General features: G+C 59.4%; 1 protein-coding gene across 5 annotated transcripts in view; it reads right to left on the reverse strand.

The window, feature by feature from the left end:
* The window catches only part of GDAP1L1 (ganglioside induced differentiation associated protein 1 like 1), a 14,021-nt gene that overhangs the window by 1,959 nt on the left and 2,268 nt on the right, over positions 1-9,794 (reverse strand). The window contains exons 2-6 of one of the 5 annotated variants that reach the window (XM_009282197.1): positions 7,918-8,121; positions 6,688-6,695; positions 4,157-4,365; positions 1,798-1,895; positions 1,523-1,637 (exon numbers count right to left, since the gene is read on the reverse strand). In XM_009282197.1, the coding sequence (XP_009280472.1) occupies positions 1,523-1,637; positions 1,798-1,895; positions 4,157-4,365; positions 6,688-6,695; positions 7,918-8,121 (634 nt within the window). Of the gene's footprint in view, positions 1-1,522; positions 1,638-1,797; positions 1,896-4,156; positions 4,366-6,687; positions 6,696-7,917; positions 8,149-9,794 lie in introns of all 5 variants that reach the window. The other 4 variants (XM_009282200.1, XM_009282198.1, XM_009282201.1 and 1 more) reach the window with 4 other exon arrangements.

Consider the following 9,794-nt stretch of genomic DNA (forward strand, 5'->3'; position numbering starts at 1 on the left):
CTGCTGAGGTTTGGACCCGACTGTGGGGTGCCCTGGGGCAGAAGCACGGGCAAGGACAACTCGTCCCCTTTGCATCCGCAGTGGCCCCGGCTCGGATCATCCTGTCCCAGCCGAGCAGGATGCCTGTGGCAGGGGGTCACCCTGTGCTCCTGCAGCATCTCCCACCCTCCTCCTGCCTGCCCTGCCCGCATCACTGCACGTCGGGCCGGCAGCCGGGGCTGCGTGGGAGGAGAGCTGCTGCACTGCGGCTCCTGAGAAGTTGCCAAAGGGCTGGTGCTTGTGCCCGCTGCTGAGATCCTGACCTGGCCGTGGGCATGGCGGGGGGAGTTTGGGGGCCCAGAGCAGAGGGCAGGAGCAGCACACGAGGACCAAAGGCAGTGGAGCGCCTGCGTGCCGGCGGCAGCAGCAGCCACCCCTCTGCTCCAGGCACCCGGGATGTCCTCCGAGGGCACCTCATTAGGCTGAATTCTGCTGAGCTATCTCAGCTTTTGGATCAGTTAATGAGGGTGTTCACTGGAGGCAATTAGGGCAATGCAGGGTGCCACTGTGAATGCATCAGGGCTCTCAGCAAATCTCCAACCCGGTGCCTTGCAGGGCCTGACCTTGGCACCTCCGAGGGCCTTTCGGTGCAGCCCTGAGCCTGACGCATGGCTCCCCGTGGCCGAGGCCGGCCCAGAGGGCAGGGGCAGCTGTAGGGCCGTCCCCTGATTAACTGCGTCTGGGCTCTGCTCCGGACCTGGCACCGTGGCACTGGCAGCCGCCAGCCCTCCCAGGGCTGGGGTTTCGAGCCCTGCTGGCAGCGGGGACGAGAGGATGACGGTGTCATCCTGGGGTGACAGCGGGACAAGTGATGCCCAGCTGTGCCCACGCATCCCTGTCTGCCACGGCACCAGGGCGGCTCTCGGCAGGCACCCAGCAGCATGTATTTCATGTCGGGGATGGCTGGTGTCATTCTCTCCCACCTGCTGGCGTTTGACGCAGGTCCTGTAAAGGTTCCCACCCCTCCAGGGCCCCTCAAATTCCCATTGGGTTTCCCTGCCCGCACTCCGCTGGGATGTGCCACAGCCCCATGGCCGGGGGGGCTTGGCTGCAGGACACGACCCCAGCCCTGCACTTTCAGCAGTCTGCGCTCCTCATGGTACAAGAGCCTGGGGCCAGCCTGCTCCTTCCTGAATCAGCCAGGACATCACTCACCAGTGGCCCTTCGCTGGAGGGGATCTGCCACCACCCTGTGATGACTTTGGAGCTCCCACAGAGCAGCTGTGAGGACAGGGGTCCCGCTGCCCCTGTGGCAAGGGGTGCGGGGGCTCCCCGGAGCAGGGGTGGTTTGCTGGAGGTTAGTAAGACCACGGCTGCAATGGCATCAGTGCACCCAAAAACAGGAGAACCCAGCAGCAGCGCCGGCCCCACTGGTGGTTGCCCCATGGGGGACGTTCATCAGGTGCAAAGCCATCAGCCATTCCTGGTGTTGCACCTCGGCCTCGTGCGGAAAAACACTCCATAAATGCAGCCCAGCGCCTACCTTGGTACTCCAGTTTCCTCTTCTCCAGCTCGGCCTCGATCTGGTCTAGCACCATCCCCAGTTCGCCAAGGATCTTCTTCAAGTAGTTCACGTTGTCATGCTCCAGGATCTTGGCCTGGGTGGAGAGTGGAGTTAGTTAGGATGAAGGGTGGATGGATGGATGGACACACATCCTTGCAACCGTGCAGGGACATAAGGCACCGGGTGCCCACGGAGGGTCCATGGGTCATGTCCCCGCACCACCGAAGAGATGTGTGTGGCTTTGACCCACTTACCATGAGCTTCTTCTGCTTGGAGAGGTAGGGCTCTGATAGCTGCGGCTCCTCTTCATGGTCCAGTTTCATCAGCTCCGTGCTGGCGTTAGCTAAATGTCCTGGGGGGAGACAGAGAGAGGGGCTGGGGGGGCTGTGTTTGGCAGGGGTAGGGGTGAACTTGTGTCTGGTAGCAAAGCACCTCGTCCTGCATGTCAAATAGTTTTGTGGCACCAAGAAAAACACCCCAGAGAGAGCTAAAATGGGCCAAATTCATGGCTTGCTGCTGCCGTGCTGCCATACAGGCGGGTAGCTGGGGCATCGCACACCCTCCTGAGAGCACACGGCTTCTTCAGCCCTCCCATCCACTCACGGCAGGGCAGCGCTAGCTGTGGGGTACGGCAGATCCCCCTCCCTGGCCGTGGTGAGTCCCAGCTCTGTGGGTTTCGGGGGTTCCCCATAGTCCTGCAGCTCCATCCCCAGCACGTTGACCCTTTGGGATGGGGATGTCCGTGGGGTTTGGGGGGGGGGGGGGGGTTGTGTGTGCGGGGGGGGGGGGGTTCAGCTCTTCATTTCCTCTGCTGGATTCATATTAGAGCTGCTAGCAGATCTTCGTCTCTCTCTGTCTCTTACTGTTTTAAGAACATCCCTGAGCTTCCCCATAGCCTGGTTCCTGCAGCTCCATCCCCAGCAGGTTGACCCTTTGGGATGTCCAAGCCAGCTGCCCACGTGTGGGTGTGCGTGCAGAGCAGCGCGGCAGGGAGCGGCACGGGAGGGGATGCTCCCTCCTGAATGAAGCTCTCCCGCACCAGCTCGGTGTCCGGGGATGCAACTAGGTAGCGTGGAGCCCATAGCGAGCATGGGACAGAGATGCCCACCTTCCTCCCTCCCAGGGCACGAGGAGGATGTGAAGGGCTTTGTGCAAGGGAGCTAATGGAGGGAAAGGAGCAGAGTAAATGGAAGAAGAGAATATGAGATGCAGAGTAACACCTTAGGGATGACATAAATTACCCAAAGCTGGGCTAATCTCTTCTTGCCAGGGACCATCTGTCTCTCCCTCCTTGTTCCCTCCAACACGGGCTTGGCTCTGCCGACATGCGGGTGCAGGGGGTGCCAGGGCTGGCTGGGGTGGCAGCCAGCAGCAGGCTGTACGCTGCCACAAAATGGTGAAACTCCCTGTTTTGCACCACGAGCCTTGAAGCTCATGCTCGCTAAGGCTCCCAGCCAGCTCTCCTGGGGCTGTAACTCGGATGGAAGCCTGGATATCACCATGGTTTCGTTCCCTGTTCCCCTTGGGAGACCCTGGCCCTCAGTTCACCCTCTGCTTGGGATACAAATCCAACTACATGGATTTGCCTCGGCACCCACTGCAACAGGGCAGCCGAGCCATCGCCTGGGCATAGGGGATGTACTGGGGAGGAAGGGCACCACCGGCACTGGGACATCTCACGGACCTGCCCACAGCCCCTCCGTTGCAATGGCTTGGGAAAAATGCCACCAGCGAGAAGGTTTGGACGGGGAGATATTTTTAAGGACCTCGGAAGACTGCTGGGGAGGCGATGTGAGGCAGATGGGGTCTGAAGCCAACACAGCAGCACCCTTTGGGGAGCGGATCAGCTCTGCACCCTGCATGTGCCCAAGGTCTGGGGGTGGAGGTGATGCTTGGTGACGTAGGGAAAGCCACCTGTGCAGGGTGCCAGCAGAGGCAGGGCAGACCATGAGATACACCTCAGGAACAGTCTATTTCTCTTTGTGCGCGAGTGCATCCCATTTCAGAGGGACCATCCGTGACCCAGACAGCTGAAGGGACTGGGGGGAACAGTGTTTGCTACGGGCGCTGTTTGGGTCCAGAGCCTAAAGGAGGGGAGAGACCTGGAGCACGCCGGTTCCCTCCTAACAAGGTCACTTTTCTGGCGAGGGACTCTCTCCAGGAGCGGTCCTTGCCATTGAGTTATATTAAGCATCATCAAGGTTTCATGAGCGCTTGAAGGTCAGGTACACAGTCTTATGCCGATTCATCCACTGTCTGCAACTCAATCTGGCTGTACTCTCCCACCTTTGCCCTTAGAGCTATTGGAGAGAGAGGGGATGTGTGAGAGAGGGAGCAAATTCATGTGACCTAGAAAGAGATGGGCGAGAAACGTGCGTAGCCCATGGGAGCCAAGACACCCCTGGGGTTAGGAAGCTTCTACAGCGTGCCTGCAGCTCCCAAATTAGCTGTGCTTTGCCATTTCCCAGCTCTGTCCCTGCCCGTGTTGGTGGAAAGGGGAGACAAGCAAGAGCAGGGTGTCTGGCTGGGCTGCGGAGCCAAACCAAGCCTAAAGGAAGGGCTGGGGTAGCCGTCCCGCTGGCCCTGGGCAGCCCCACTGGAGAGGCGACTTACTGCGAATCTCAGCGGTCGCGTACTTTGGGATCATGGAGTCGGTGGTGAGCTCCGGGTGCAGGATGCAGCCGTGCGTGTAGGCGTCCATGGGGAGCGAGTCCAGCAGCTCCCGGTACTGCAGCACCCGCGAGTGCAGCAGGCTGCCCGGCTCAGGGATCAGCTGGGTGACATTTTCTGCGAGGGCAAAGGGAAAGGTGTTAGCAGGGACACTCATTAGTGGCTCGTTAGCCTGCGGGGAACACCAGTGTGCAGTCCTGGCTTGAGCTACCTCTGAGCAGGGCTGGCTGTGGCGGCGCATTAACTCAAAACTGTACCCCACGCTGGGCTCTGCCCTCTCCCCGCTGCCCGTCCCGGCCAGGAGCACTTCCAGCCCGTGCCCAGAGGTGGGCAAATGTGCAGGACCACAGGGATGTGTACGTGTGTCGTTACCCAGCCCCGCAGCCCCCGCGCCCGCAGGAGCTCAGCATAGCAAGCCCTTCGCCTCTGCAGCCCCTGAATTTGTACACTGTGGTTTCACATCCCTCAGAAGGGGAACAAAATCTTCCCATTCTGCAGAAAAGAGCTAAAACACAGGGATTTGGGTTTGGGATCTCCTGAATTACGCACTTGTTTCACCACTAGCAATGAGGCATCTAATTCTCTTGGGCTTCCTTGAAAATCCCATTCAAAATGTGTAATCAGGGAGCTGACGACTGAAGAAGGAGCCCAGCACATCTTCCCTCCACACTCAGCTGGTGCCTCAGCTACAGGAGCATCCCTCACCCCGGCTCTGCTCCTCGCCTTGTTGGGTTTTATTCATCTTTTGTGGATGGCAGTTTGTATCCTGCTCTTTTTATTACACTTTCAGCTCAAAATAACACAGCAAATGACACCACAAGGAGCGAAATGTTGCTCTTGTCTCCCCCAAGAATATCGGGTCTATTTTTTATGGGTTCATAAATGTTTATGGCATTTGCAGTTAGCTGTTAATAGGTAGTGAGTAAATTTACCACCGGGACTTGGTACACCCAGGTGCCCGCATGCTGTCTGCAGTGCAGGGCTCACTGCACACCGGCGTCTCGGGCCGAGTTAAGGTACATCGGCAGAAGGGCTTCGGCAGAAGTGGCCAACACGGCTCCGTAAATAAGAGCCTGAAATGGCAGTTCTGCCCAGCCCCACTGCCGGCGGCAGGAGGAAGGCTGCGGGCACAGCCTGGTGATGCCCGCCCAGCGGAGATGCGCAGCTCGCCCTGCCCTAGGCCAGGCAGCGTCGTGCCGGCCGGCACCTGCAGCCGGACAGGAGCCAGGGAAGTTTTGGCAGTTTCTGTATCGCAAACCTCCTAGCAGCTCTGATTCGGGGCTGTCTCTGCCGGTAGGCTCCGTAAAGTTGTTCTGACCGATGGGCATCAGCGTTACTGTCCCCTGAGCGAGGGGGGGTTTTGGTGGCTCCTCCCCGCCCGCAGGGCGCCCCCTGCCAAGTGGGGATTTTCCATCCGAGAAAAGTGACTGGCTGAATGAAATAATAATAACCAACCTAAAGCCTGCGTGCTCCTTCCACAGGGCTCCCGGCCAGCACCCGACGCGCTGGTGCTGAGGGCTCCTCCCTGCCCGCAGGCTGCCCGCTGCCTGCGCTGCCTGGACTCCAGCTCTCCAAGTGGGGATTTTCCATCCGAGAAAAGTGACTGGCTGAATGAAATAATAATAACCAACCTAAAGCCTGCGTGCTCCTTCCACAGGGCTCCCGGCCAGCACCCGACGGGCTGGTGCTGAGGCTGGAAACCAGCACATCCAGAGCGACTGCCCCATCCGGCAGCGAGACAGAGTGACCACAATGAAATAGTGGTGTGCTGGCCACCGGCCCGTGTCCTTCAGCACATCCCAGGGAGGTTTTTCAGTGGGACGGCGCTCGTTCTGCCTTTGCATGCCACGGCGGACCTGCACGTATGGGCTGCTGTTGCATATAGCCAGCAAGTGATGGGCTGTGCAAAGGTGGGATGGGGGGAGGCTCAGAAGGATAGGGCTGGGGGCTGCAGCCCTTGGAGGAGCCCCTCGCCCAGGCTCTGAGAGACGTTACCACCAGCCAACCCATCAGTGGTTTCTTGGCACCGTTGGGCCGTGCCGTAGCGAGAAGCCCCCTCAAAGGTGGCTTATAGGCACTATTCACTGCTTTTTTGGGGAAAGAAAACCATTGCTTGTCACACCGCCCCTTACTGATAGCTGACCCTCAGGGTGCGTGTAAGCAGCTGAAAAAGGTCATGCTCCCAGCCCAGGGGAAAATAAAACTCAGTGAACACACCTTCTTATCAAGGCATTTTCAAGCTCTGCACGTTTCTGCCAGGTGGGTGATTGCCCCTTGGACCAACGCCACGGCACCCTGGAAACACTTTTGCCAGCTAGCATTGGTGGGTGATGGCTGGGGGCAGGCACACAGCAGGGAGCGATGCTCCGGGCCCTCCTTCCTCTGCCCCAGAGCTTCCCTCTCCATTTCTTAGTGAAAAGGTAAGAAATTGCACCTGGCTGGAAAATCTCAACGACAGGAGTTTCCCAGCGCACGGGCAGCGCTGTGTCACCCTCCCGCTGGGGACAGCCTGTTGTCACATATGCCGGACCACCTGCCCTTCGCAGAGACCGGGCGAAGCAGCCCCATAGATCGACGCTCCCCACTGTCCCTCGGCCCCGGGGCTGCGCCGGGCTGGAAAGAAGCTGCCATTCCTCAGGACCCGCTGCCGGCGCAGGCTCCTCCTGACCGATCCCGTCCCCGCTGCCCTGCCGGCAAGCGAGCATCGTGCCTCTGCCGAGCAGCACCACCGCAGCGGGGCTGGGAGAGGACAGCAGCTGAGCTGGCAAGACGCCCTTGCTTCGGGAGCTATTTTGAGATGTTTTTGATGTCTCTGTTGCAAGGGGGATGGATGCTGGGGAGAATGTCGTGATGGCACAGCCTGAGCTCCCTGCTCAGCTTTGAAGCCTCCCCAGCGGAGCATCCCAGCCTGACAGCCCGCAGGTTTGGGGAAATGAGGGCGAAGGGACGTGAGATGCCAGGGAGAGGCTGCTTGCCGCAGCGGCCATACAAACAGCCACCTTTGAGCGCCATCTCAGCATCCCAGTGCACCAGGCTCAGCCGGCTGCTGACTGCAGCCTGCCCCGGGGGGAACACAAGCTTACCTCTCCCGGCTGTCCCTTCCTCTGAGTTTGTGTCACATCATCCTCCCATGGTCCCCAGCACCGCTGGCTTTCTTTGACTTTAAAGAGGCAGTTTTCTCTGAGGCAGAGTGGTACAGGGGATGGCAGGGTCCCCTGCCCATGGCCGGTGGCACAGGGCTCATCGAGGAAGGGGAGAGGGGCAGCAGCACCCGGCTCAAACCCACCTTCTCTCAGCGGGGAGTTACTGGGGTTGTTACACCGTTACCTGAGGCCAAAGTACAAAGGTGGCCAAACCCAGAAGTATTTCCACAGGCCGTGCCCCAGCTGTGGCTCTGGTGAAATGCCACCACACACCACAGGGACAGGGGGAAACAGTCTGGTTCGGGAGCGTGGCCTCCAAGGCAGAAAAAGAGGGGACCCAGATACTCCCCCCCAACCGAGAGCCCCCCAGCAGCACTTCCAAGGGACATTTGGGCATTTCTGCTGGAAATCCTTCATTTTCATGGGAAAATGTAAAAGTTTGGGGAGCGCTGGTGGCTTGCTGCTCTTCTGGGGTAATGCTGCAACTTTAAAGGACAAAGTGGGTGCATTTGTCAAACAGCATCTGGATTAGACCCAAGTTTCCCCCAAGACACAGCCCACCCCACCCTTACCTCCCGTGAAGTTCTTCTCCATGTAGTCGATGATCTGGTTGTAATCGCTGATGATGTTGTCCCTGTGGATGATGACGGGCACCTCCTCCCCCAGGTTGAGCCGCATGAACCAGGGCTCCTTGTGCTCCATCAGGGGCATGCTGACGTCCCGCTCCTCGCAGGGCAGCCCCTTCTCTGCGATGACCAGCCGCACCTGGGGCAAGACACCGGGGAGAAAGGGCTCAGCCCCAGGCACTGAGCCAGCCCTGAGAGCCCTCGAAGCACCCCGAGAGCCCCACAGCCACCCCATCACACCTCCCTGCCCCTCCCCTACCACTTAAGCACAGCTATGTGCCGGGACACACCACATCCTGCAAGAAGCCAAGCAGCTCTTGGCATGGGGCAGCTGCAAAAACCAGGCAGCCAAGCGAGGATTTCCCTTCCCGGCAAATGGGGAAGACCCAAACCCATCCTCACTTTGCGGGATCACGGACCATCCTCCCTCTGGTGACTGGTGGCCCATGCGACAGGCGGAGGGGCTCGGGGGCTGAGAACCCATCCCTCAGCAGCGGGCGGAGGGATGCAGCAGCTCCCCAGCTGGGGAGGATCAGCGATGCTGCTGTGGGTCCCAACATAGCCCAGCACATACCCGAGGAGGAAGCAGAGGCTGCAGCAATGCTATGCTTTGCACCCAGTGGGTGCTACTACCCAGCTGAAGGAGGCCTGGATGCTAACTCAGGTATGTCGCGCTCTCAGGGGTGGGCTCTGGCTTTACCAGGCACATTTTGGGCAGGGAGAGGCTCCATTTTGTGGAGAGTTTCAAGCAGCCCCTGTGACCCCGCACAGTATCCCTCCTCCTCCACGCTGCCACCAGCCCGAGGGCATTGCCCACTGCCTTCACACCCTTTGTGCCAAACCTGCTGCCTTCCCCTTCCCCTGCCGCTGCCCTGCTCCAGCCCCAGCCCATCGAGCAGCACTGCTGGGGTGGCACCCACCCGTCTCGCGGGTGGGAAAGCAGAGGGGCAGGAGGAGGCAGGAGTGGGGCTGGATGCGGGGCACCGTCCCCATCCCCATCGCCCACAGACAGCTCTCAGGGCTGATCCTGCTGCTTTGCTCTGTGCTTGAGATGGTGTTGGATATGTGCTCAGGGATGGCGTTTTAGGCTTCTGGGTTATAAAAACCTGATCGTCATGAACTAAGTATGTCAAACAGGCAAAAAAAACCCCTCGGGGGGTGTGAGACAGCCACAATTTACAGAACCACGGAATGAGGGAAAAGCGCTTGTTTTCTTCCAACTAGCAGCAGCTAAAAATACAACTTAACAAATATAAGCATTTCTATGAGTACTTCAGAATTCCTGGGGAATTACTCATTAATTATTTACAGGGCTGACAAATCTTTTTTTTCTTTTAAAGTCAAACAAGGAAAAGCCTGGGTCCCTCAACTGCAACTTGCTCTTGGCCTTTTCCTCCCAGCTGATGGATAAACCCCAGCCAGGACCACCCGGGGCATCCGGCCCCAAGCCCCCCATGCTTCCCCGGTTTGCTATCAAGAGCCGAGGCCGAAGGCCTGGCAGGAGGCAGCTGCCGGGCATGAGGCAGCGCAGGCAGGAGGGCTCAGCTCCTGGGGTAACCCCAGTGTCTGCAGGCAAGGGGAGACCCTGCCAGCACCCCAAGCAGGGGTCCCAGCCAGGGGTGATGAAACATGCCCAGACCCCCAGCCGGTCCCCTCAGTGCCGGCACGGCTGCGATGAGGCATCTCGTGTAAAAACCCAACACTGGCTGTAAAACTCCAAAAACCCCTTTGCGGGCAGGGCCAGATCCTGGTGGGGGCTCAGGATCCCTCCCACAAACAGCCCCAGCCCCCTGGAGGGTGGTTCGGAGTGGC

This window comes from Aptenodytes forsteri, unplaced genomic scaffold (genome assembly GCF_000699145.1).
Source record: "Aptenodytes forsteri isolate BGI_AS27 unplaced genomic scaffold, ASM69914v1 Scaffold149, whole genome shotgun sequence".
NCBI classification, from domain to species: Eukaryota; Metazoa; Chordata; class Aves; order Sphenisciformes; family Spheniscidae; genus Aptenodytes; species Aptenodytes forsteri.